The sequence below is a fragment of the Salmo trutta genome, chromosome 29 (assembly GCF_901001165.1).
Source record: "Salmo trutta chromosome 29, fSalTru1.1, whole genome shotgun sequence".
Classification (NCBI taxonomy): Eukaryota; Metazoa; Chordata; class Actinopteri; order Salmoniformes; family Salmonidae; genus Salmo; species Salmo trutta.
In genome coordinates this window covers 27,606,979-27,634,186 of record NC_042985.1, presented here as the reverse complement: position 1 = coordinate 27,634,186, position 27,208 = coordinate 27,606,979, and the positions used below count along the sequence as shown (strand labels likewise).

General features: G+C 43.2%; 3 protein-coding genes across 10 annotated transcripts in view; all 3 read right to left on the bottom strand.

Annotated features, from left to right (window-relative positions):
• The window catches only part of usp47 (ubiquitin specific peptidase 47), a 27,848-nt gene extending 8,516 nt beyond the window's left edge, over positions 1–19,332 (bottom strand). The window contains exons 1-22 of one of the 8 annotated variants that reach the window (XM_029721550.1): positions 19,056–19,332; positions 13,814–13,873; positions 12,338–12,532; positions 11,563–11,676; positions 11,257–11,410; positions 9,549–9,645; positions 9,290–9,435; positions 8,977–9,056; positions 8,647–8,667; positions 6,556–6,705; positions 6,210–6,305; positions 5,908–6,060; positions 5,497–5,673; positions 5,215–5,346; positions 4,944–5,020; positions 4,457–4,512; positions 4,140–4,252; positions 3,912–4,019; positions 3,462–3,669; positions 3,240–3,355; positions 2,967–3,086; positions 560–1,355 (exon numbers count right to left, since the gene is read on the bottom strand). In XM_029721550.1, coding sequence (XP_029577410.1) covers positions 560–1,355; positions 2,967–3,086; positions 3,240–3,355; positions 3,462–3,669; positions 3,912–4,019; positions 4,140–4,252; positions 4,457–4,512; positions 4,944–5,020; positions 5,215–5,346; positions 5,497–5,673; positions 5,908–6,060; positions 6,210–6,305; positions 6,556–6,705; positions 8,647–8,667; positions 8,977–9,056; positions 9,290–9,435; positions 9,549–9,645; positions 11,257–11,410; positions 11,563–11,676; positions 12,338–12,532; positions 13,814–13,873; positions 19,056–19,100 — 3,214 coding nt within the window. In that variant the 5' untranslated portion in view covers positions 19,101–19,332. The remainder of the gene's footprint in view (positions 1–559; positions 1,356–2,966; positions 3,087–3,239; positions 3,356–3,461; positions 3,670–3,911; positions 4,020–4,139; positions 4,253–4,456; positions 4,513–4,943; positions 5,021–5,214; positions 5,347–5,496; positions 5,674–5,907; positions 6,061–6,209; positions 6,306–6,555; positions 6,706–8,646; positions 8,668–8,976; positions 9,057–9,289; positions 9,436–9,548; positions 9,646–11,256; positions 11,411–11,562; positions 11,677–12,337; positions 12,533–13,813; positions 13,874–19,055) is intronic. The other 7 variants (XM_029721553.1, XM_029721552.1, XM_029721554.1 and 4 more) reach the window with 7 other exon arrangements.
• A 948-nt stretch (positions 19,333–20,280) lies between these two features.
• On the bottom strand, positions 20,281–22,147 carry LOC115167738 (tetranectin-like protein). The gene is made up of 3 exons (XM_029722378.1): positions 21,947–22,147; positions 21,749–21,835; positions 20,281–20,757 (listed from the first exon to the last, which is right to left on the bottom strand). Exons 1-3 carry the CDS (start codon positions 22,053–22,055, stop codon positions 20,360–20,362), a joined length of 594 nt encoding a protein of 197 aa, XP_029578238.1. The 5' UTR covers positions 22,056–22,147; the 3' UTR covers positions 20,281–20,359.
• Positions 22,148–23,802: 1,655 nt separating this feature from the next.
• The window catches only part of vat1l (vesicle amine transport 1-like), a 32,454-nt gene continuing 29,048 nt past the window's right edge, over positions 23,803–27,208 (bottom strand). Inside the window, exon 9 of the mRNA XM_029721549.1 lies at positions 23,803–26,256. Coding sequence (XP_029577409.1) covers positions 26,158–26,256 — 99 coding nt within the window. The 3' untranslated portion in view covers positions 23,803–26,157. The remainder of the gene's footprint in view (positions 26,257–27,208) is intronic.

Here is a 27,208-nt window from a genome sequence, read left to right as displayed (position 1 = left end):
ACCGTGCTTCTACACCGGCATTGCTTGCTGTTTGGGATTTAGGCTGGGTGTCTGTACAGCACTTTGTGACGACAGCTGATGTAAGAAGGGCTTTATAAATACATTTGATTGATTGAATGTTGTAGCAGGCCTCACTCTCCATTGACCTGCATTGGATTTGCTTATACTCTAGGAGTGAGTAGATTTCATTAGATAGAGATATCTCCTACACACAAACTATATACCAAAAATTATTAAGATTTGATAATTTGAACATGTATTTACAGGACTTGATGAATGAAATGTGTAAAAAACAGTAACCCCATGTGTCCAAAGACTAAATATAGTACAGTATCAACAACTTACATTGTAGACAAACTCTTCAGATTTGTCCATCAGTAAACTCAGAGAACATGTCTACCAAAGTAAATGATACAATTCCATTACAGATATGAATGGGTTAGGGGAGGGAGACCATAGTTTCCCGAGCCCCATTACAGAAAAGGTTGAGAAACACTTTGTACAATCAAAATCACTGCCGAGTACAGAATCATCATCATCATGCAGAGAGAAGACGTACATTTCTGGCCTCCTTCCCCAGAGCCGTCCTCCTGTGCATATGGTTCTGCTCTGAAGTAGAGGTAATAGGATTCCGCCTTGCTCTTCCCATTCTCATCATACTCGCTGTCCGTGCCACTGTCCTCCTCGGCTGTGTCCCACGTCTCTTTCTTGCCCTCGTTGGCCTTGGAGCGGCGGCTGCTGGTGATGCTGTGTGAGTCCAGGCCATTGGCCAGCTGGATGGGGCCGCTGTCGGCGTTGCACAGCGTGTCACTGCTGTGGCTGGAGCTCAGGATGTCACTGTCCACTGAGCTCGTGCTGCGGTCGTTGTTCACCTCAGAGTCCGAGCGCTCCTCCCCAGGGAACTGGGTTTCCGGGTCAGAGTAGGTCCCCCCGCCGGCCGCCCGGATCCGGTTCTCCAGCTCTCGGTTGTCGACTGCAACGGCAGCGGATACGGAGGAGTCTGGTTCCTGAGAGGGTGAGGGGGACTCGATGTGCTCGAAGTCGCTGGTGTCTGAGCTCTTCTGGCTGTCACTGGTGCTGGAGCCCTGCTGCTGCTGGAGGGACAGGTTCTTCAGCTTCTCTGTGCTCTCCTCCAGGATGGCCTCTACAGAATTCCTGTTGCCCTTTGACCCCTCAGAGCACTCCTCAGTGTCGCCGCAAACTTTTGGGCAAATAGTTCTGTTGGTGCCGGGGGATTGCACAGGCAGTGAAACAAACAGGCGGATTGTGTTCCCATGGCGATCCAGCAGTTTCCACAAGAGGGAATCAGTGAAGGTGACCTGGTGATCTGGGGATTCAGAGCTTTCCACAAAAACCTAAGAGAAACCAGAGAATGGACAAATTAGGTTTGTGTTACATCTTTATTTATTTAACCAGGTAGGCAAGTTGAGAACAAGTTCTCATTTACAATTGCGACCTGGCCAAGAAAAAGCAAAACAGTTTGACAACATACAACAACAGAGTTACACATGGAGTAAAACAAATATACAGTCAATAATACAGTAGAAAAATAAGTCTATGTACAATGTGAGCAAATGAGGTGAGATAAGGGAGGTAAAGGCAAAAAAAGTCCATGGTGGCAAAGTAAATACAATATAGCAAGTAAAACACTGGAATGGTAGATTTGTAGTAGAAGAAAGTACAAAGTAGAAATAGAGATAATGGGGTGCAAAGGAGCAAAATAAAAGAAATACAGTAGGGGAAGGGGGAGTTGTTTGGGCTAAATTATAGATGGGCTATGTACAGGTGCAGTGATCTGTGAGCTGCTCTGACAGCTGGTGCTTAAAGCTAGTGAGGGAGATAAGTGTTTCCAGTTTCAGAGATTTTTGTAGTTCGTTCCAGTCATTGGCAGCAGAGAACTGGAAAGAGAGACGGCCAAAGGAGGAATTGGCTTTGGGGGTGACCAGAGACATATCTGCTGGAGCGCGTGCTACAGGTGGGTGCTGCTATGGTGACCAGTGAGCGGAGATAAGGGGGGACTTTACCTAGCAGGGTCTTGTAGATGACCTGGAGCCAGTGGGTTAGGTGACGATTATGAAGCGAAGGCCAGCCAACGAGAGCGTACAGGTCGCAGTGGTGGGTAGTATATGGGGCTTTGGTGACAAAACGGATGGCACTGTGATAGACTGCATCCAGTTTGTTGAGTAGGGTATTGGAGGCTATTTTGTAAATGACATCGCCAAAGTCGAGGATCGGTAGGATGGTCAGTTTTACGAGGGTATGTTTGGCAGCATGAGTGAAGGATGCTTTGTTGCGAAATAGGAAGCCAATTCTTGATTTAACTTTGGATTGGAGATGTTTGATGTGAGTCTGGAAGGAGAGTTTACAGTCTAATCAGACACCTAGGTATTTGTAGTTGTCCACCTATTCTAAGTCAGAACCGTCCAGAGTAGTGATGCAGGACAGGCGGGCAGGTGCAGGCAGCGATCGGTTGAAGAGCATGCATTTAGTTTTACTTGTATTTAGGAGCAGTTGGAGGCCACGAAAGGAGAGTTGTATGGCATTGAAGCTCATTTGGAGGGTTGTTAACACAGTGTCCAAAGAAGGGCCAGAAGTATACAGAATGGTGTCGTCTGCGTAGAGGTGGATCAGAGACTCACCAGCAGCAAGAGCGACATCATTGATGTATACAGAGAAAAGAGTTGGCCCAAGAATTGAACCCCGTGGCACCCCCATAGAGACTGCCAGAGGTCCGGACAACAGGCCCTCCGATTTGACACACTGAACTCTATCAGAGAAGTAGTTGGTGAACCAGGCGATGCAATCATTAGAGAAACCAAGGCTATTGAGTCTGCCGATGAGGATGTGGTAATTGACAGAGTCGAAAGCATCTGAGATCAAAGCACTGCTGAAAAATGTTTACAGATACACAACATTAAACACAGCAGACCCAAGCTAGAAAGGACAATAATAAAGTAGAGTGCGACCTTGTTGCTCCTGAAGAAACCCTCTGCTTTCAGTGTCTTGTTGGGCACGTAGACAAGCCGAAGGTCATTATAGCAGCGCTCCAGAACGACACGCATGGTTTCGGCTGAGAGCTCTGTGGCCTGTCAACAAACAATACACACACAGCAGAGAGATACTTCACCACAGATCCCAAAACAAATACTGGCAGATTTTATGGTCTTACAAGTGTAGACTGTATCAGGCTGGATTAGATAGAAAGGAAGAATTAAAGAAGAGTGTCTGAACTAACTTACCTGTGCAATGAGCTGCTTGAACTCAGTGATTGACTGGTTTAGATAGGCCCTGATGCTGACGGGAGGGGCGATAGTGTCAGTCTTCAGATCCACCACGTGAACCTTCACCATCACCTCTACAGAGACACACACTAACCAGTCACACACAACTCATTTCCAAAAAGGCTAAAAGAGTTGCTAGTTATAGTATTATATTTTAAGTATCGAATGCGTTTTACTCACCTCCAGGTTTGTATGGCTGGAAGACTTGTTCTGGTCTGCGGGTCTCCAGCAGCAGGTCAAACATGTAGGAGGACTTGACCCCGCCCAGCAGCAGCCCCATGGGGGTGTCGTCCTCGCCCTCGTACGAGCGCTCCAGGTACTCATGGAACTCATCGTACTTGACCAGGCGACAGCAGTCCAGCGGGACCACCCCATCCAGTTCCATGAGCTAGGGGGCAGAATGGGTGGCCAAAGACACACACAAACAAACACATCCAATTGCTAATAGACACATAAGAGAATGTTTTGAGGCTTCTCTTGGCCATTGCAACCCCCCTTTTAATCTTAGAACTATGTCTATCCTTGGACCACTCTATTCTGACACCGACCGCTGGCTGGTATGCACTGCAGCTGCTGAGTGAGATTAGCTTTCAATGCTTTCCTCCGCGTTTAGCTTCCACTCTGACGTACCTTGTAGGCCATCTCTGTTGCCTCTCTGAGCGTCTTGTCCTTGTGCACTTCCAGCTTGTTCTCCATCAGAGCCATCGTCTTCACCGGATGCATGCAGAACAGCTTGATCTGACAGAGAAATACAGAGCAATTAACAACAATACAACCCCTGTGAAAAACAACAGAAGAACATTCAGTGAAATGACCGACACCGTTACCCATGGGAAAGTCCACAGGAGGAGGATGTACCTTGCAGGTATTGCGCTCGATCTCCCTCTGTCTTTTCTCCTGCTCCTCAGACTCCTTCTCCCTCTGGACCAGATGCTTTATGTGCTCAGGGAAGTCATCACAATCCAGATACTCTGCAGTGGTAACAACACGGCCCATCAGTCAAGAGGTCACCATAACTAACTGGGGGTCCAAGTCATTGAGAGAGACTAGGAAAGTAAAACCTACTAGGATTGTTATACTCACATATTTAACTTTACACCGTTTAACAGTCATTTTAGACATTTAAAAGCAAACTTGATAATGGAACTGGACTTTATTTAATACGTTTCCCTTACTTGCATTCCTTGAGGGGTCTTTCAACCTATAAATCAGCATATACGCATTCGTAGAGCTGTCGGAACAGAAAAACATCTTATTAAATGCAAATGGAGAAAAGGAAAATGAGTAGCCAACTAGAGTTCCATCTTCCTTTCCAAACACATGAAAGAACAGTGCATTATGTAAAAGCTCAGTTATCAACAGGGCTTTGTCCTAGCCTGAATAACCATCCTCTTGTTTTTCTCCCAGGGAGACGTCAATAAAATGTAGGACTCTAAGTAAAAAAGCCCTGGTTCATCCTCATTAAAGCTTCCTCTGGTATTGAACGTTGCAGTGTGTGAAGTGAACAGATGCTGGTAATTTTCTGGCCATGTAGGCATGCATTAGTAGGTACATACAATGAGATTGTGAGAGGGGAGAGCCAGGCATGGGAGTGAGATGTATTCAGGGACATATTGATTTCAGATCAATCCAGAGATTGACAGAGACAGGAGCTCCACTGACCTGGCAAAGGCACTGGAGTAATAGCCTCTGCTCCCTGAGGACCCTCCATACGTTTTCCTAATGTCTTCCTGGGTGATCTATATAAGGACACACACAGGACAACCACCATTGTGTTTCTGACTGTCAATAGAATGTTACAATGACAGGCGTCAATTTATTAAGTCTATTTAAAACGTAGGTCGAGGAGTTTTCTTGATGCAACCTGTGTCGAGTTGTTTTGTCTAGTATTACATGCATAGTAAACATAAGTTATTTGAAGACTGAGAATAACCTTGCTGACGTGCTGGTCGTTGAAACTGTACCACTGGCCATCGCTGAAGGATTTAATGCAGGCATAATAGTGGCCACCTGCAGCGCTGCCCGAATGGACCATAACCGAGAACAGCTCAAAGGTCAATGAACTCTGGAGACGAGACAGGGGCAGGAGAGAATTAGCTAACAATTAAATCTAATGACAGCAGATTGCACTACATGCAAACAGACCCGGATGGGCTACAAGACACAGGGAGTACGGGTGCTAGAGTGTAAGGACGGTTTGTGTGGTATTACATACAGTGTTGAGGCTGGGTACCTTTGGCTTCAGGACCCTCTCAGTACTGCTGGCGCTGTCCAGGCAGATGCCCTCGTCAACACCGTCGTCCGCCGAGAAGTCGTTGCTCATCTGGTCACTGTGGCAACTGCCTTCATTCTCTGCCCCGCTGTCAGTGCAGCTCTCCGTTTGAGGAGATTTCTATGAGAGCGGGCATTGATCAAAAACAAAGAACGGGATAGAAAGAGAGAGAAAGTAGACAGAGTTCAGGTATCAGTTACACTCATGAATTAATGATGACATTGAAATGACTAATACATGAAACATAATCGAAAATCTAAATTTGAGTGGACCTGAAGGCCTGGCACCATTCCACCCCACCCCGGGCCTGATAGCATTATTCTATCTAGAGTATAAAACACAGGTGTGTCTCACCTCGTCCTCCACGTCGATGAAAGGACCCATGTCCAGCTCCTCAGGGAAGGACATGCGATCGTTGAGTTTGATGCGGTGCATAGTGGTGTAGTCAAAGTCAAAACGCTTCAGCTGCAAAGTCAACAGGTAGGGAAAGTGCAGAAACCTCAGCCCCTGTGGAGGGAGGGCAAAGGGCATGGGTCAGAACACAAATGGCTAGACCAGTGACAACCTTCACTCAACATCCCCCCCAATCAGTTCTCCCATGACCCAAAGGGAAGTGTGGTCTTAACATCAACAAGATCACTAGTCTGTGTACTCACCTTACGGGCGTCACATTTTTTCTTGCAGCGCTCACAGAAATACTGGTTGACCCCGTCCAGAGTCTCTGGCTGGACGAAGGCCTGCAGAGCCTCCTCCTGTTTCAGTGAGTCAGAAAGGCACTGTATCAGTAACAACTCTGACCACATGTACATCACATTATACTGTCTTACTATTAAAAGTCTTAGGAAAATGCAGGAGCATACAGCAGGGTCTGGACTTCAGTGTCTGCGTGGTGAACACATAAATGACCCTCATAGCTTTGATCTCTTCACACACTTGGATTAATACTTATATAGTCATGAAGAAGGGTAGAGATATAAGAGATGGCGGCAGAGAGACACGCACCACGCTGCTATAAGCCTGGCTGGCCCCAAAGGGTCTGATGACCAGAGGGATGTCCAGGTAAGTGTCGATCCTCCAGCTCTCATAGCCACACTCCAGACAGCGCACATAGTCCTTCAGCTTCCCCTGGTACAGCTGGTTAATCAGGTCAGCCTGAGGGGGGACACAACACCGGGGAGTCAGGCCCGAGCAGTCACAACACACACGTATCTCTCAGAACTCTGAAACATGCTCTTCACTGCTCTCACTGTACCTACTACTCACACAACCTCAACTCTATGCCAGCTCAATAATAACGTAAACTCCCCAAAGACAATGACTTGGGTCCTCTCCAAGAGTCAACACATTTCAATAAATATGTGACTGCAACAGCAGGCCCATTGACTGCGTAAGACCCTATTTAACAGGTAGAGACTAATTGGTCCAAGTGCTGGATGTTAATGGAAAACTGGAGATTAGCCGTGGGGTCCCGCAGGGGAGCGTCCTTGTTCCACTGCTCTTCCTACCGTACATTGACGATGTGAAATCAGCCTGCTTTTGTAAATTGTTTTTGTATGCGGATGACTCTGCTCAATTGGTGTCCCAAAAGAACAAAGCCTCAGTAGAAGAGCTCCTTAGTGCAGAGTTATCCAATATTACTAAATGGCTTTCAGACAAACTTTCTATGCATCTTAGAAAAACAGAATCCATCTTATTTGGTTCCAGAGTGTAACGCTTGCAAGGTTCCCTGGTTTTAGTCAAAGTGGACAAATCAGAGGTTACACCAAAAACATCAAATTCACACCCAAGGTGATAGGTACCAGACCTGTGAGATGTTTAACAAAAATAAACCCCAAAATGTAATTCTTAGCCAGACCTCAAAATGGCTTGATATTGACACCCTGAAGAGTCTGGCAGGAAAGCTAGTTCAGTGTCACTGATGATGTGTGCTCATCATGGTTCACCAGTAGCCACAAACATCTAAACAACAATTTAGGACTTAACTTCTGATTCTAAAGAATAAGCCACAGACCAGCTGAAACAAGCTTGTTCGAATTTTATTTTAACTCTACCGGCCCTCGTACTCATCTGGAGGTCCAGCATTTTAAGCAGCTAGGCTGGGTGTGTGTGTAAAAATGACTTGTATTAATTGAACTTGGTATGGTAAGGTCCACAGAATTACCACTGACTCAGTCCTCACGTACCTATCCAATTGTTTATTTTGTTAGAGATGCCCACCACCTGTGCCAGAGGTTCAAATAATCACCTTTTTAAATATAAGAGTATATCTGGTAAGAACCCTTTTTTATATTCCGGCACAGTTGAGTGGAACTACCACAGCAAGAATAACACCAAATAAAATGTCAAAAGTTGGCTAATGATTTAAAAGTAGAAAACATTTTAATGTCTGTATATCTAGAATGTTTCTATGTAACTGTATCTACCCTGAGTGTACAAAACATTAAGAACATCTGCTCTTTCCGACCAGGAAAAGCTATGATCCCTTATTGATGTCACTTGTGAAATCCACTTCTTCAAAATCAGTGTCGATGAAGGGGAGGAGACAGGTAAAAGAAGGATTTTTAAGCCTTGAGACATGGACTGTGTGTGTGTGCACCATTCAGAGGGTGTATAGGCAAGACAATAAATGTAAGTGCCGTTGAATGAGGTATGGTACTAGGTGCACAGATTTATGTCAAGAACTGCAATGCTGCTGGGTTTTTCACAATCAAGTTTCTCATGTGTATCAAGAATGGTCCACCACCCAAAGGACAGCCAGCCAACTTGACAACTGTGGGAAGCATTGGAGTCAACATGGGCCAGCATCCCTGTGGAATGATTTTGACAACTTGTAGAGTCCATGACCTGATGAATTGAGGCTGTTCTGAGGGTAAAAGGGGGTGCAACTCAATATTAGGAAGGCTTTCTTAATGTTCTGTACACTCAGTGTATGTCAACAAACCCCCCAAAAAATAGGGACCACAGAAATAAATCGGACTTTATTGTGCAATCCCGATCACGTTTTATGTATGCATATAATATGTAATTTGTTAAATGACAAATAAAATCAAACAAACAGGTGATGAAAACAATAATAGAAGTTCAAATAAGTACCGTAAGTGGAGAAAACTGCTGCTGGGGACACAAATATAGCAAAAATCAAAATGGGACTTTGATTAACCACAATGATAATGCAGAGCATTCTTTACAAATACAGCTAAACGCAGGCGCGCACGTGCACGAGCCTAGTGCTTCTATCCACAGTGAATTAAGAGTATACGGTTTATACCAAACTCCTGAGATCAGAAAAAGCTAACCCTCAGCCTTACTGGCACTTTCTCCCCTTCCCACAGAAGGCCCTTTGATCTGGGCCTGTGGGAGGCCCCTCAGTGGCTCCCTGGATTAGGGTTTAGACAAGTGGCAGGGTTCACTTTTCTTTCATACCTGCTCTGTCTGCTTCCATTTCTGCTCCAGGGCATCAAACATGACCCTACACAGCTCCTGGACGTCATGCTGCTGCCAGGCTGAAAACACAGATACGCAGACACCACAGAAGAGAAACACACAGACCAGTTAAGACACAGTGAACTGTGTGACAAAACAAACAGTACCCCTTCCCCCCACACTTCCAGTTCTTTTAGCAAAACATCAGAAGAGGTTGAGCCTGGGCTCCTCCTGGTTACGGGGAGGCTGCCTGGCGGCGGGGGGGGGGGGGGGGGGGGGGGGGTTGTCTAGAAGTAGCAGTGTGACAGCCCACCTTCGCTGCTGTCCCAGCCGAAGCTGCGGGTCACGTCGGTGGTCTCGATGGCCCTCTTCTTACTTGTCTGCAGCAGCAAAAACAGCCTCTGTAGCTGGTAAGGGATGCTGGTGACCGGGTCTTCCTCCGACTCCTCAAATTCCCAGCTGGAGAGAACAGTGGACAAGTAGAATAGAATAGTTTTAGGACAACACTCCTCTCATTAAATACAGTTGTTTAGTAAAACAATACAAAGAGCTTCATGAGAACAGGTACTTACTTGTACAGTGCATTTCTGAACTCCGGGGTCATAAACAGAGTTTGTAGAAGGCTGTTCAAATAGCAGGTCATGGCCTGGTTCACCAAACCCACATATCCTGCAGAGGGGGAGAAAGACATGAAATCTAATTTTATTTGTCACATGCACCAAATACAACAGGTGTAGACCTTACAGTGGAATGCTGACTTACCCAACAATGCAGATAAGTAAAAATAAAAATAAAAAATAACAATAGCGAGGCTATATACAGGGGGTACTGGTACAGAGTCAATGTGCAGGGGCTATGGTTAGTCGAGGTAATATGTACATTTAGGTAGAGTTAGTGACTGTGCATAGATAAACAGCGTAGCGTAAGGGGGGGGGGGGGCAAATGCAAATAGTCTGGGTAGCCATTTGATTAGCTATTCAGGAGTCTTATGGCTTGGGGGAAGAAGCTGTTAAGTCTTTTCGACCTAGACTTGGCGCTCCGGTACCACTTGCGGTAGCAGAGAGAACAGTCTATGACTAGGGTGGCTGGAGTCTGACCATTTTTAGGGCCTTCCTCTGACACCGCCTAGTATAGAGGTCCTGGATGGCAGGAAGCTTGGCCCCAGTGATATACTGGGCCGTACGCACTACCCTCTGTAGTGCTTTCCGGTCGGAGGACAAGCAGTTGCCATTCCAGGCAGTGATGCAACCAGTCTGGATGCTCTCCATGGTGCAGCTGTAGAACCTTTTGAGGATCTGAGGACCCATGCCAAATCCTTAGCTTAGTGATGAGCTTTGAGGGCACTATGGTGTTGAACGCTGAGCTGTACTCAATTAATAGCATCAATTAATCAAATTGGAGTGGGTCTAGGGTTTCTGGGATAATAGTGTTGATGTGAGCCATGACCAGCCTTTCAAAGCACTTCATGGCTACAGACGTGAGTGCTACGGGTCGGTAGTCATTTAGGCAGGTTACCTTAGTGTTCTTGGGCACAGGGACTATGGTGGTCTGCTTGAAACATGTTGGTATTACAGACTCAATCAGGGAGAGGCTGAAAATGTCAGTAAGGCACTTGCCAGTTGGTCAGCGCCTGCTCAGAGTACACATCCTGGTAATCTGTCTGGCCCTGCAGCCTTGTGAATGTTGACCTGTTTGAAGGTCTTACATCAGCTACGGAGAGCGTGATCACAGTCTTCCGGAACAGCTGATGCTCTCATGCATATTTCAGTGTTACTTGTCTCGAAGCGAGCATAGAAGTAATTTAGCTCATCTGGTAGGCTTGTGTCACTGGGTAGCTAGCGGCTGTGCTTCCTTTTGTAGTCTAATAGTTTGCAAGCCCTGCCACATCCGACGAGCGTCGGAGCCAGTGTAGTACGATTCAATCTTAGTCCTGAATTGACGCTTTGATGGTTCGTCGGAGGGCATAGCGGGATTTCTTATAAGCTTCCAGGTTATAGTCCCACTCCTTGATAGCAGCACCTCTACCCTTTAGCTCAGTGCAGATTTTGCCTGTAATCAATGGCAGTCACTGTAGGGACGACGTCGGCGATGCACTTATTGATGAAGCCAGTGACTGATGTGGTGTACTCCTCAATGCCATCGGAAGAATCCTGGAACATATTCCAGTCTGTGCTAGCAAAACAGTCCTGTAGCTTAGCATCTGCTTCATGAAGTGAGCGGTCAGGGGGGGTTACGTAAAAGGAAGTGAGGTCAAGTCTATGCTGTTGACAGAGGGTGTACCTGTGTCAGACTTGTTGAGTATGGAGGAGTAGGAGTAGCTGGGGCTGCTGCAGTCGCTGCTGCAGCCCACCGTGCCGTCTCTGGGCAGTGGACCGATGAAGCGCTCCTGGGAGCTGTCATCCAGACCACTGCTGCCCGCTGTCCCCGACTCATCCTACACAGAGGAGAATTAAGCTTCAGCTTATAGGTACCACTAGTCTACCAAGAACGAACTGCATGTCAATCCCTCCTCCAGGGGAATGACCTAGGCATGCTGGTATTCATATAAACCATTAACTCTTATTTTTATCTTCCCCACTCACTCACCGACGCAATCTGAGGCTGTTCTCCGTCCTTGTCTGTGAGCTGGAGGAAGTTCCTCTTCCCGGGCTCGAACCCAGACTCAGTGAGGGACATCTCACTGCTGGGATCCAGCGACCCCTAGGGGAGAACAGAAAAAGAAAAAAACACCCTTCAGTTTGGACAGGCAGGTCTGAGCATGAGAAAATAAATTGCAGACCTAAACAAAATAAAACTTGGATTTGAGATTGAAAAATCTCAGTAGTTCCCCACAATACAACCTAATTAAACCCAACATAATCAACCTGTCAAATCCCATTGGTTCCCATTGAATTCAGAAGGAGAATCCTCCCCATGTTGATCAGTCAAAAGATAAGCTTTTAGGACCAGCTGGTGGAGCATGCTATGAAGAAGCAGCAGTATTTACTCCTGTAATGTTGGCTGGAGGAGAGGGGAGGAGAGGGGGGGGGGTAGCCAGCAGTGGAAATAGAGCTTAATCCACTGACCTACTCATGAGATAACTCCAGCCTCAGATTACTTCAGGGACAGGAAAGAAAGACTGGCGTACATTCAAACAAAGCCATTTACACCCTATGGGGAGGATCCAAATAGCACCATTTCAAGCCTTTGGTCAGTGAGTGCAGCTCAGTAGAACAGCTGACGTACAGAAGACAGTGTAGCCATGTGTGGAGGAGGAGCAAACAGACATGTTGGAGGAGTTTGGTCTATGTAAGCCCCCCCCTCAACCAGGATCCAATGAAGGGACCTGGGATCATAACGTTATCTTAGGACACAGACTCACCATGTCCCCGGTCTTGCCCCATGCCAGGTCAAAGGTGCCGTTCACATAGCTCGCCTTGTGGGCCACATCCTCAAAGAGTTTGGAGAGGGTAGTGGAGGCTGGCAGGTTGAGGGTGAGCCTCTCGTTGACCGTCTTAGCATTGGTAGTGTCCTGGACTATGCACAGCACTCTGGGCTCCTCTGCCGCATTCTCTATCTGTAGGATACAGGACACATACAAACACCTTGAGCGCAGATCACACCATTCAGTTTTCTACTTCATGACAAAATATTAAAATAAAACGTTATCAGCAGCTTATTTGCATGCACTCAGGGAGGCGAGCGATTTTACTACAGTGAGTAGTTAGGGCATTCTCATACTCACACATGAATGTCATAACAGGCGAACGAACGAGACAAGAATCTAGAGGAGACGGGTGGTGCAATGCTGGATTACTATTATATGACCTACGGTGTGGACCTTAAGTTGCATTATGTTCTTGGAAGATGCAGATTAAAATAGTAGCCCAAACCTAGAGAGGGAGACACATTACAGAGACTGGAACAGAGCCATGCCACCAAACTATCAGACAGTGCCCAAATTTCTCAATAAGGAATGTCTCTTCAGTAAGGAAACTGAAGAAAAAAAATCTGGTTAAGTAACTCATCAAGGGACGGGATGACAGTATTCTAGTGATCAAAAACCATAACATGCAATCATAGATCAAGATGAGCCTCATGCATACATTTAATCTATAGGGCTAGTCTGGTTTACAATCTGCGTGTCTAGTGAGAGCCTCACACCATCGCACACTATAGACCTTCATTGTTTCTATTCAGTCTGGCTTTGTCCATGTTATTTAGTAAATTATGCGTTAGTTATTCAGCAAATGTAGTGAAGCCAACATTTGTTATGATTACAATGTCTACTACAGTGTATCAGACCATTTTCCCAAAGCAGGCCTTCCAGCAATGATGCAAGAGAAACCTGTCCAAGACATAGTGGTGTTTGTGTGACTACATGAGCCCAAAACTGTTCCAGTGAGGCTTGAGCAATAACACTAGCTTAAAAAGGTCTATCGGCACCATTACATGGTCAGTGCTTATTGTGACCTTTAATTGTCCACAATTCTAATCCATGTGTGTGGTGTGTTGGCATTTGTCAAATGTTTTCCTAATCCAAGAACCTTTTGTATTTTCCTAAAGGATTAAAATGGGTCATCCCAAAACTAAAATTCCTATGGTCAGTTTATTTAACCTACATGCATAGCCTGTGTGTCATGTTGGGCTGGTGTTACTGCCATTTTGGTTAATAAAACTGGCCCTCACTCAATCAGCCCTCTGTTCTAAGTTACTATTTTGTTATGGTCTATGTGACCAGCTGGTAGTAGGTTGGCTAAACATTCAGGACCGCAAATACCGGAGGCTCCATGCAGTTGACAGCAAACCCCACACAGTAAGCTGCACACAGTCACTCCAATCCACTAGCAGGGACTACCTGAGAAAACCTCTTCTTCATCTCATCAAAAATACTCTGCCTGCAACTCCAAAACATACCCTAATGACACATGGGGAGGAGGGGTGAAAAACACATAAAAGATTAAAACAGTGCAAACAGCTGTTACCGAGAAGGGAAACAGTTACACAACATGCTAGAGTTTCTCTATGCATCCACAAGCAAGCTCAGACTAACTAATTGGGAATGGCACGCTTTCAATTCACTTCTAAAGAACACCAGTAATATACTGTAGGTATTATTAAAACCACAGACAAAACAAGTGACCATCCTAAAGTAACTATGTAAAGCTGGTGATCTTGGCAAAATCTGTCAGGCCGATGATACAAACAAGCCGCAGATGTCAACACACGAGTGAATTATCAGATTAGGGGTATTTTTAATCACAGATAATGTTGCAAGGTGCTGACATGCAGCCGTAGGTGCTACAAAGCCCAGACAATCGCACTACACAGAACAGATATGAGAATCTAGGCTAACGTACAAACACAGTAGAATTATTACTTATCTAAAACCAAAGTTATTAGTCTGGATCTCTGTTAAATCATTGTTCCATTGAGGTGACACTGAAAAACCTCTTTCTGCCAACAGGGCAAATGACAGCAAACAAACACCCAGCATCATTAGGCCTACAGCAACACTAACTATTGATGAGCCTTCAGAGGGTAAGAGAACAACCTGGTCTATAGGCACTGGCTGGCAGAAAACCCTGAATTTCAGCAGAACTTCAGTCTCATTTTCAAGTCACTCCAGTCTAGAGGTCGACCGATTAATCGGAATGGCCGATTTCAAGTTTATAACAAATCGGTAATCGGCATTTTTGGTCACCGATTTGCCGAGATTTTTTTTTTTGACCTTTATTTAACTGGGCAAGTCAGTTAAGAACACATTCTTATTTTCAATGATGGCCTAGGAACGGTGGGTTAACTGCCTTGTTCAGGGGCAGAACGACAGATTTTTTACCTTGTCAGCTTGGGGATGCAACCTTACGGTTAACTAGTCCAACGCTCTAACCACCTGCTTTACGTTGCACTCCACGAGGAGCCTGCCTGTTACGCGAATGCAGTAAGAAGCCAAGGTAAGTTGCTAGCCAGCATTAAACTTATCTTATAAAAAAACAATCAATCATAACCACTAGTTAACTACACATGGTTGATGATATTACTAGTTTATCTAGCCAGTCCTGCATTGCATATAATCGATGTGTTGCGCATTCGCGGAAAAGGACTGTCTTTGCTCCGACGTGTACCTAACCATAAACATCGATGTCTTTCTTAAAATCAATACACAAGTATATATTTTTAAACCTGCATATTTAGTTAATATTGCCTGCTAACATTAATTTATTTTAACTCGAGAAAATGTGTCACCTCTGCAACAGAGTCAGGGTATATGCAGCAATTTGGGCCGCCTGGCTCGTTGCGAACTGTGAAGACCATTTCTTCCTAACAAAGACAGCTGACTTCGCCAAACGGGGATGATTTAACAAAAGTGCATTTGCGGAAAAAAAGCACAATCGTTGCACGACTGTACCTAACCATAAACATCAATGCCTTTCTTAAAATCAATACACAGAAGTATATATTTTTAAACCTGCATATTTAGCAGGCAATATTAACCAGGTGAAATTGGGTCACTTCTCTTCCATTCATTGCACGCAGAGTCAGGGTATATGCAACAGTTTGGGCCGCCTGGCTCGTTGCGAACTAATTTGCCAGAATTTTACGTAATTATGACATAACATTGAAGGTTGTGCAATGTAACAGGAACATTTAGACTTATGGATGCCACCCGTTAAGTAAAATACGGAACGGTTCCATATTTCACTGAAAGAATAAACGTGATAGTTTCCGGATTCAAACATATTAATGACCTATGGCTTGTGTTTCTGTGTGTTATTATGTTATAATTAAGTCTATGATTTGATAGAGCAGTCTGACTGAGCGATGGTAGGCACCAGCAGGCTCATAAGCGTTCATTCAAAATAGCACTTTCGTGCGTTTTGCCAGCAGCCCTTTGCAATGCATTGCGCTGTTTATGACTTGAAGCCTATCAACTCCCAAGATTAGGCTGGTGTAACCGATGTGAAATGGCTAGCTAGTTAGCCGGATGCGCGCTAATAGCGTTTCAAACGTCACTCGCTCTGAGACTTGGAGCAGTTGTTTCCCCTTGCTCTGCATGGGTAACGCTGCTTCGAGGGTGGCTGTTGTCGATGTGTTCCTGGTTTGAGCCCAGGTAGGAGCGAGGAGAGGGACGGAAGCTATACTGTTACACTGGCAATACTAAAGTGCCTATAAGAACATCCAATAGTCAAAGGTATATGAAATACAAATCGTAGAGAGAAATAGTCCTATAATTCCTATAATAACTACAACCTAAAACGTCTTACCTGGGAATATTGAAGACTCATGTTAAAAGAAACCACCAGCTTTCATATGTTCTCATGTTCTGAGCAAGGAACTTAAACGTTAGCATTTTTACATGGCACATAATGCACTTTTACTTTCTTCTCCAACACTTTATTTTGCATTATTTAAACCAAATTGAACATGTTTCATTATTTATTTCAGGCTAAATAGATTTTATTGATGTATTATATTAAGTTAAAATAAGTGTTCATTCAGTATTGTTGTAATTGTCATTATTACAAATAAATAATAGTCGGCCAATTAATCAGTAACGGATTATTTTGGTCCTCCAATACTCGGTATCGGCGTTGAAAAATCATAATTGGTCGACCTCTACTCCAGTCTAAGATAAACATTTTTCTTCAATCAAGATGACAATATGGATCTTCACTTCCTGGTTTTACAGTAGCACCTGAGGTCTAATGACTTCCTGAAACAGATACTGAAACTTTTCTATGCACGTTGTTTCTCGAGAACTGACCATTGCTTGAAGGGAAAGTAAGAGTGGGCTTGTTAACCTGCTTGGGGATTTGGTTTTCAAAAGAACATTTTAGGCCTAACGTGAGTTGCCTTGGTCATTACATTGCATTAACATGCATTTGCACATCTGACAAACTTAACATTTCCCTGAAAGAAGAACCATACTAGGGACATTTTATGAAATGTCTGAAACTGCTAAGTTTACCAAATCAAGGAAAAACAAAACATGACAATGAACGTAAATACAATAGCCCTTACACAGTATTACTGTCCTGTCATCTCCTAGGAAAGTCTGCTCCCGCAATGGAGCTACACAAGGGCAAAGGCCACCACCACAGAGGAAATTATATGAGCGTTTGAAGCTAGCCTACACAACTTAGAGAATAAAATAGACTTGAAGACCTTGTTGTACTTGATGAAACAGGAACAATTTATAACAATACAAAAACAGTAGGTGTGCATATGCCCAATGCAAGATTGAGAACTAAGTCTAACCTCAGAGGCCGAAAACACCCTCCACCCGCTGACTCATCCCACTGCACACAACTTCTGTCAAGCGCTTTAACAGCAGCTAGCAGGTGGCTCTACAAAGTTTAAACCAACCAGTTCCCTCTGGACAACGCAACAGTAGGCTGGAGTGACTAATGTGAAGCTACTGATTCAAATACTGACTATTACCTAAGATCTTTAAACTGAGTTTTGGTGCTGTCAAAAAAAACTTAAGTCGCCTAACCTGTTCCAGTTCAAATTGAGACAAATGAAAGAATAGTAATCTTGCTTAGTTAATGGATAACAAAGCCGATTCTCCATTATTTTACACAAGACATCCAACTGAACAATTTGTTCTAGCCATGCTCAAATACAGAGTGACAGCAGCCCAGGCAGCGGTGTGCGTAGGGTTGGAGATTGTCATCAGTGTTCGGCCGTGGAGCCCTGCAACGAGCTGAAATAATGGGTTCAGCCGCGTGATTAGGGGGATGGAGAGAGGACCGACCGATCAAGGCGTCGCTGAGCACAGCGGCTTGGACCTTCGGCACTGGCAACACTTGATTATTGAGAGCGGCTGTCCAGAGCAGATTAAAACTAGAGTCAATTCCATTTTAAAGAAATGTATTATCCTACTGAGGCCAACATTCCAGTCTCAGCCCTAATACCAGCCTAAACAGAGGCTCAACACTCCTTGTCTTTATCCTTGATCTGCAATTATGTTATTTCTTAGCTAGATTGATTCACATTTCTATATTAATATAAGATTTGGATTGTGTGATGATTATAGTATCATTTGCAAAAGGTGGGAAATCCATTAACACAATGTCAAAAGGCAACGTAATTATTTCTGATTGCAATGAAAGCAGGCAGTTCACTGACTACAGGCCTGGAACTTTTCTACAGCCCCTGGCACCACAGTTCAGCAAACTCAGCCAAAACAGTGGCCGGATTAGCTACAATAAATCTTCGTGTGGAAATTGTGGATACAAAAACAACCCTATGAAATGTAAATAAGGAGGTACTGACACAAACGTTTAGATTTTTAACTATTAACAGTTAGACCTAATTGCATGAAGCAAAGGAGGGTATTGGAGTATTACTAGTTAACGTTAGCTAGTTAAGTTACACTGAACATCTAATTTTATGACAGCTAACTAATAGCAAAATGTTTGTATAAGATATATCATAGTTAATTAACGTTAGCTATGAAACCAAAAGATTGTCATGTGAGACTGATGTTCAGAAAAATAGATAACCAGCTGACTAGCTCTCGCTAACTGGCTAGCTAACGTTGACTGAAATAAGGACTCTTGTTTACCCATATCTGAAACTAGCAAGTTAGCTAGTCATCAACAACACCGTCCAGCTGGCTAGTTTTTGCCTTTGCTTTGACAAGCTAGCCAGCTAACGTTACAAGTTAACGTTACCAGCACCTCAAAGCAATGTCTAGCGACATTATCATAAAGCTAGCCAACAACAACAAAAACATAACAAATAATACTGTACAATTGTTTTTATTTTCCATGTAGCTAGCTGGCTACCTCTGTTGTCCACCAGTTTCCTAGTTAAACGTTACTACGCCGTTTTGAGCGAAACAATCGGGCTTAAAGCTACAGTAGCTAGCTAAGGTTAGCATGCTAGCAATATTTGCTAACTAGCTAGATGAAAGCTAACGTTAGTTAGCCAACTCGGTCATTGCGGTTTCACGCGTCAGTAGATAATGCCACCAACTAGTTTTCTGTGCTAACTTCTAAAAAGTAGCGTGTATCATTGACTGTCATAAGGATGACTACTAAGGGCCCGTTGTTGCCAGAAACCCGTTCTGTAACTGGCTATGATAATCTCACCTCTTTCGGTACGAGCTGGTTCTCTTCGCTGGGCACCATTTCCATTTGTGTGACAATTTATACAGCCATCTACCCGAGCTCGATGTCAACGGGAAAACTTTACGACGGTGAAAAAAAACATAGTGTTTTTTCAACCCGAGGGTCTAAATAACTAAACTGAAACTAATAAAAACTCGTATGAAAATTATATCGGATAGTTTCTTTCTGTTACACCACCTAAGCACAAACACAAAGCTATCAAATGGGAGGAAATGGACAGCCTTCAGTTTCCCGAGATATCTGAGGTGTCATCGTCACATCCTTAAACATCTCTGATGTCACTGATAACTTACGTACTTAGATCAAGTCTGTAGGGAATGTATGTACAGGTAACTGCCAAAAATAAAACAAACACTTGAGTAAATTAGGGATATAAAGTATATTGAAAGCAGGTGCTTCCACACAGATGTGGTTCCTGAGTTAACTCCCCATCATGCTTAGGGTAATGTTTAAAAATGCTGGGCAGGCCATTATTTTGGCTGCCGTGGCTATCCCCCCATAGGATGACAACGCCCCCTCCACAGAGCACAAGTGGTCACTGAATGGTTTGATGAGCATGAAAACGATGTAAACCATATGCCAGGGTTGTCTCAGTCACCAGATTGCAAACCAACTGAACACTTGTAGGAAATTCTGGAGCGGCGCCTGAGACAGAATCTTCCACCATCATCAACAAAACACCAAATTATGGAATTTCCCGTGGAAGAGTGGTGTTGCATCCCTCCAATAGACTTCCAGATACTTGTGGAATCTATGCCAAGGTGCATTGAAGCTGTCCTGGCTCGTGGTTGCCTAACACCCTATTAAGACACTTTATGTTTGGTGTTTCCTTTATTTTTGCAGTTACCTGTATGTATGTAGGCCAATGTATGGATGTAACTTATGTCTGTCTGTCAGTTATGGACAATATCACAGATTGGAATAGAATCTACTGTAAGGTCTAGTCCTGTACCAATCATTGAGTGGCATATTTTGGTAGGCCTAACAGTGTGCCCTATCTACTCATTATTTTAAAATAACTATTAAACAATGAACACATTAACAATCATTATTGCAAGTGGGAGTACAGAAGGGAATTGATAATTGTTTACCTAGAATTTCAACTTCTCTACAAATTCACAAACTCATAAATTAGCGGTACAATACAGACGACTCAGTGAAGGTGTAAGAGAGACTCACAAACCAGTGTGGTACCATATCATATGTATTTTTTAATGACGAGCATAAATGTCAACAACCATCTGGTCTCCATAGTGGTACACAAGTTAGGGAATGGGGTATTCACAAATGTACTTTTTCTTGCCAAGGCAGACCTCATCATGCCACTTTCCCTGTGCAGCCAGTGAGAGCACGACACAGCTCTCCCTCTTGGTCTCTGTGGGCTGCTTCTTGTTCTTGTCCCAATTAAAGTAGCTGATGAGCATGCTGTTGACGTCTACATACTGGCCCTCCTTCACAATGTCTGTCACACCGATCCAGAACTCCTTAGTACCTGGCGCACTCCTCTTGGCATAGTCCCTCAGGTCATTGTTTTCATTGAGGTCACGTGGAGTGGCAAGTGTTCCACCCCATGCGATGCAGTGTTCGTTGGCCTCATGGTAGTGCTTGGGTTCCTCGATAGTCAGGTAACACTTCCTGTGAGCATTGATGCCACGGAGACAAACTGGAAGCAGAGGGAAGCAGTTTAGTACATTTATCTCCTTCAAACTTCCTCAGTCAATAACCCTACCTACCATGTTCAAATATTACTGAAGAATTTGAAATATGTATCTCCATGATATATTGGTGTATAATGTCTCACTGATATTTTATAATCTATAGAATTTCAATCAAACATAATGAGGAGTAGTAGGACGAAGCAAAGGTTTTCATCTGTATCCATGTTTCCTAAACCAAGTTCCCAAAATAAGACATATGCCCTTTCAGTGGGAGAGAACCCAGATAGAGGCATACTATATGAGACTGTAACACTCTGTTCTTCCACCCTCCCTGTATAAAAAACCGGTCTCATCATAATACTTTTATATCCATCATCATACATTTCGCAATGCGCTCCAAGGCCTTTAGAAGAAATTCGACAGCATTATCTTCCCCAGCACATGACTCATTGCTCTGTCAACATTATTGCTGCTGCGAGGCATGTGGATGAAGAATTGAGTACTCCTGCTCTCTACTGGTGACTGAGCATATTAGTAAATGACAAATGAAAGTGTATGCTAACCTGATGTCTGGGGTTCGTGTGAATTACCATAAGAAATATAAAATCATAATTTCTCTGCATCAATTCTACACGATTAGAAAAAAAGTTTCCAAAAGGGTTCTTTGACTCTCTCCATAGGAGAACCCTATTTTTTGGGTTCTACATGGAACCCAAAAGGATTCTACCTGGAACCAAAAGGGTTCTACTTGGAACCTAAAAGGGTTTTCCTATGGGGACAGCCGAACAACCGTTTTATGGTCCAGATAGCACCTTTTTTTTTCTAAGAGTGCATGTACCAAAGGCACATAGTGTATACACCTGCCTAACCCATAAGAAACATAGAGTAACTGCTAAATCTGCACTGTTTCCCCATAAGAAGCATTCCCTCTTCGAAACCTTCCTGGCCATAAAGCAGCACTCAGTATGAGCGCACAGAGCAGCCAGCTCAGCATACCTGTCTGCAGAGCTGAGATCTCCTTCAGGGAGTTCACCTCCTGCCACAGCTTCTCCAGCTGCGACTTTACATCATCCTCATCTGCCGCTGTATCGCCATAGAAACACAGACAAGCAGGCAGGCATGTCAGAGAGAAAATATACAGAAAAACATAGTAGAGCCACTGAAGTTTAGTTTAGTGTGTGTGGTGAGTGTTACCTCTCTGTGGTGCTGGCACTGCTTTCCTGGTACGAGATGGACGACTATATCCCTGGTGGAGCAAGGTGAGAGAGAGAACCAAAAAGATGGGGAGAACCAGACGCGCCATCTCTGCACTAAATTTCGACAAAAGAAAGGGGCACACCTTTTAACACTGATACAGGAGCCCAAAGCACTGTGGGCAGTTCACTATATACAGGCCCAGTTTGCTCCTGCAGTGATTCACCTCTCATTGGCTGACACTATGTAACTTTGGGTTTTTTCAAACGTCAGGGGGAACTCAAATAACATGGGTGGGGGTGACAACAATGATGCCCCTGTTTCTGCCCATTCATAAATATTTACTTGGGACAAGGTGCAATTCATTTACCGTTTTCCCATTTCACAAACAAGCCGTAAATTCATTGACTGCAATACTGCACAGAATGTTCTGTATGAGAATATCTGCTTCTGTATCTGACCTCCCACAACTCCCCTGTGCATGGATACATTTGACCCACGGTAAATTAATCCTAAAAAAGAAATGTTCTTACTCCCTTGATGACTAAGAGGAGATTTGTTACTTTATATGCCATGTCACCAAAATAATGTGTATGACCAAATACATAGATAGGTCTCCCAATGCGTCAAAACATTATGAGGATGATGACATTTTGCTTGTCAACTCTAATTATATCTCATTCAAATGTGCGGGAAAAATACAGAGATTTAGTTGTGTAACCATGGAAAACATGGAACTTAATAGAGTTGAGAAAGTCCAGCTTCCTGCTCTGGTGCAGCAGAGGTTTATTTAGTGTGTGATGTTGTAGAGTAGACAGATCAGATGGAAGAGGGGTGCAGTGTTAAGAAAAACTCTACTGTCACTTTTGAGAGAGCCGGGATGCCCAAAAGGCGTCTCAGAGACACGTGGCCTCACTTACAAATGAATGAAGAGATACCTTTCAAATTTGATTAGATGTAATGATACAGTAAATATAATGTCTGTGTGAAACCATTTGCATGAATTAATTCCCAAAACCTGAAGAGCAACATTGAAAAGTAATCACAATGTCATAACAACACTCTGGAACCCTGGTCTCATCCAGATAATAGTCTAGGGCTGTTGAGAGGTGCAATATGACCACATAGTTAAAGTGGTTTAGCTACACAATGCTAAAAGGATGCAATCCATATTTCAAATAGATTACAACATTGGAGCATAAAAACAGTAACATATCTTCTGCATAAATTATGTTTATGTCAGTCAGAGAGATAAATTCTGCAGGCTTAGATGATAGTGGCTATAAATAGCACATAGGACATTGACAAAGGTCACCCATTTGAGTTACGTTACTGTGGGGGGATAGGAGCTTGACAAAAGGCCAAGCATTTGTTATCACAGTTGTATTTGATTTATAGGAAGTTGTGCTGGTGACATTATGAAAGGCCACCGGCCTGCCAGTAAATAGCAAAGGACCAACCTCATTTATATTGCATAATAAAGGTGTTACATACCCCACTGCTATAAATGGAAAAGGGATGATAAGAGATTATCAAGATTCAAGGTGATTGGGAGAGATACAAATCAGTAATTCACGTTGAATCCTTATGACCTAATAAGATAAGAACCTAAGAAATATGCAGCGCTACTTAAAGTAACCACGGTCAAAGTCTATTTACCGTTGTTAACAGGCAAGTCATTTACAGTGAGAAAGTTACCATGGATTTAAAGCTTAAATCATTTTTCATACTGTACATTCTTGGAGAAATACCCCAGCCTATGAAAGTGTGATATTATAGGGAGTCTTTCACAGGGTGGCTTGTGGAGAAAACCTGAAAATGACACAGGCCAAGAAAAACACACAGCTTTCCCAGAATGCTCTGCAGATACATTTATTCATGTAAACAGAACTGGACTACATACAGTATAACATAACAAAACCACTAATACCAACAAATACAGTTAAACAATATCTTCATATAAGTCTGTAATCAGGTTCCAACTACAGTACTAAACACGCCTACATAGTTTGTTTATCTTTTTTTACTTTTAAGGCAAGTTGACTATCCATCATAATGACCTCCCATGGAAACACACACACACACACACACACACACACACACACACACACACACACACACACACACACACACACACACTGCAAGTTACTCTACACTCTAGACCTAGACTAACAGGAAAACCCAAAGAGACATTCACATTTAGATGTACTGTTGTCCTTCATTAATATACTTGATTTCTAGTAACATTGCCAAGTCTATCATGAAAGGAAATAGGCCCAATGTTGTGATGTAGCTAATAAAATATTTGAATAAAATGTTGTGGCATTTAATGTGACTTAGCTAATTAAAGATCATACGAATGTTGTAAGTGGCAAATGAAAGATCAATGAAGTGTGTGAAACTGGATTTCTTCACCAGTGGGTGGTTTGTTTGGAGAAGCACAGCTGGCTACTTTCCAATCACTTCTACAGCCATGTAATAACTGGGCCCTTTCTTCCCATACAGACAGTAGGGTACATACAAAAATGTATTCACTTACAAAGTTACAAGAAATTGTATGCTGTTTAATACTGTCTGTACATTGATTTTTGGTTTGGGAATACTCCTGAAGGTAATATGTAAGCTTGCAGTTATATGAAACACATCTGCCTTAGCTAGATTTACTGTTTATAACAAGGCGATTCAATAGCTTTCATCTCCGTACATCAATGGTAGTTTCATATTTTTATGAATAAATAGCTTTGTACGTTGGACGATTAATTTCACACTTTCCATATGGATAATACTAGTAGCACAATACAGTTGTCATACCACATCTCACAGGAGATGGTAACATCTGATATGAATAACTCCTGTCCTGTGGTATCCACAGCAATAGTACCTCCATTCTTGATGGCCCATCAGCTCATCTGTAAGTGAATGTGTCTTTAGTCCTCCCTCTCTGTGGCACTCTGTTTGGGAGGCATTGCACACTATACACAGGCACCAGCAGGTAAACGTAACACAACTTATTACACACATGCATACACAGACTAAACAGAAACAGGTGTGGTTAATCATCATCATCACCTGACCACCATGCCATTTCTCTCTGCATTGTTTGTCTGAAATGATGACTAGGGATGAGACCAAAAGCTGACGTTATTTTTCTTATTTTCATTAGTTGCAGAAATGTAGGAAACACACTCAGAATGCTGCCTGGCATTTGGCCTAACCACCATGAAATTGAGTGTCTGTGAAATGGGTACAATTCAAATACTGAAATCTTCTACAAGACTGCTGCAGACTTCTAGCTCAAAGGCACTGGTGATCCCATAACAACACCGCAGAAGGTCAGATCCCAAATGTGTCGGTAAACATGGTAGCAGGCATTTACAGTGGCATTTCCTAATACTCTCTCCTAGCTCACACGCTGCTGAAAATAACAGAGGGAGGAGGGTGAGAAACGATCTCAGAGAGTGATTTTGATAGACTCACTGCAGCAGGTGGAGGTAAATAGCCCAGGGCCAATCTGCTCTGGGTTTGCTGTGTATTCAGTGGTAATGGGGTGATCAGAGTGACTAGTGTTCACGAAGCAGCTGAAATGAATCTCACTTCTGAGTCACCATAATAGTGGTAAAAGAGAAAGGGGAATATAGCTTAGAGGAGACGTTTACGCTAACACTCACCCTCCTAGTTTCCCTCTTGTTTCAACCATCAAGACAGGAGTACAAGCATGGCCAATATCACTTATGTTCCTGGTTCACTCTCACTCACTTACTGTTCTCTTTCACACTCAATCACTCACTCTCGTATTTTTCCTAAAAGCAACATAATCAACCCCTTATTCACTCCATTCCTACTTTGCTCCCTTGTTAAGGTTGCCATAGAACACAATGAACAACGATGAAGCTGCAGATAGGTCTAAGCATCTCTTAATTAACATCATTTGGTCAGCAACACAATGCTCATCATAATACTGGATAGTGAATGGCACTTTAGCTGATTGGCAACTTTGACAACCAGTGTCTTATGAGTTTTCATATGTCTTTCAAACATCTTACATAACAAAAGACACAAAGATAACAGACCCACACACACGCACACAAACATACATACAGTACAACAGTTTGAGTTCACGGTGCGTAGTTCTGGTTGTGGAGTCGTCTGTTATGGAACTAACACCTCCTTCCTTTGAGGTGTCCAGGCCAGTTGTGGTACCGTGCCTGGGCCTACTGGATGAAAGGCATGCGTTCCTTGTTGTCATTGTCCCCTTCATGTTCCTCCTCCTCCTCACCAGCCTCACTGGTCTCTGTGCTGTCACTGGCCATCTACACAGAATACAGAACACATTGTAATTTCTACAAATACAGAATGGAGTGTACTGTATCAACTGTATCTATAAGAAAACATTAAAAGATGAGGAACAAAGGATACAGATATTAATGTATCTGTCCAGTGTTCCAGATTTTTATGAAATATTACCAACAATTAATTACAATCTGAATTAAATAGATTATTCATAAAAAATATATAGAATTGAGGATGTGTCCCTGCTTGGCCCGTTCAGAAACAACAGAGTGGTTTGGGCGAAAACTGGTTAAAAAAAAAATGATTTGACAGCTCAGCCAATGAGACTCAGCCAATGAGACACTTGGATATTCAAATTAGTTCCCACGTGGAGGCACTGGGGCAGATTGCCTGAGCCTGGTTGCATTAAGTCAAATAGTATGGATAGATTCAAGACTTCAAAATGCACAATAAAACTACTAGGGCACTTTACTATAACAGCAATAAATGAATAAATGCACACTGATTATTTCACAAGTATTAGTTGTTTCTGTCCTTTGCTTTGTCATTATATTCCTGATATTTTTGTTGTTAGGAACCTAAATAACGTTAGCTAGCTAGCTACTGGCTGCTGCTATTTTTATCACTCAACAACAGCTAACAAGGTTTCCTCTTGACCTAAAACTTTTAGCTGCAAACCACATGATTTAAAATAGAAGGAAATTGTGAGATGGTTGTTGTGTGGATTATGTGCTACTGCTTCACTAAATCCCATTTTAGAAGTCTCCCTTCCTAACTATTTTACCAACCAAAAATATTTCCTTGGCCAAATATTCCCAGATTTTCATAAAACAACCACACATGTAGTTTTTCATTTCTGCATCACCAAATTTTGCGCAAAGCAAAAGAGTCGGCTAGGTGCGCTTCAATTACTTGTTTGGTACAGCAGACTGCAGGGGTGTAGTGCTGCCATCACTCTGCTACTTCTCACAA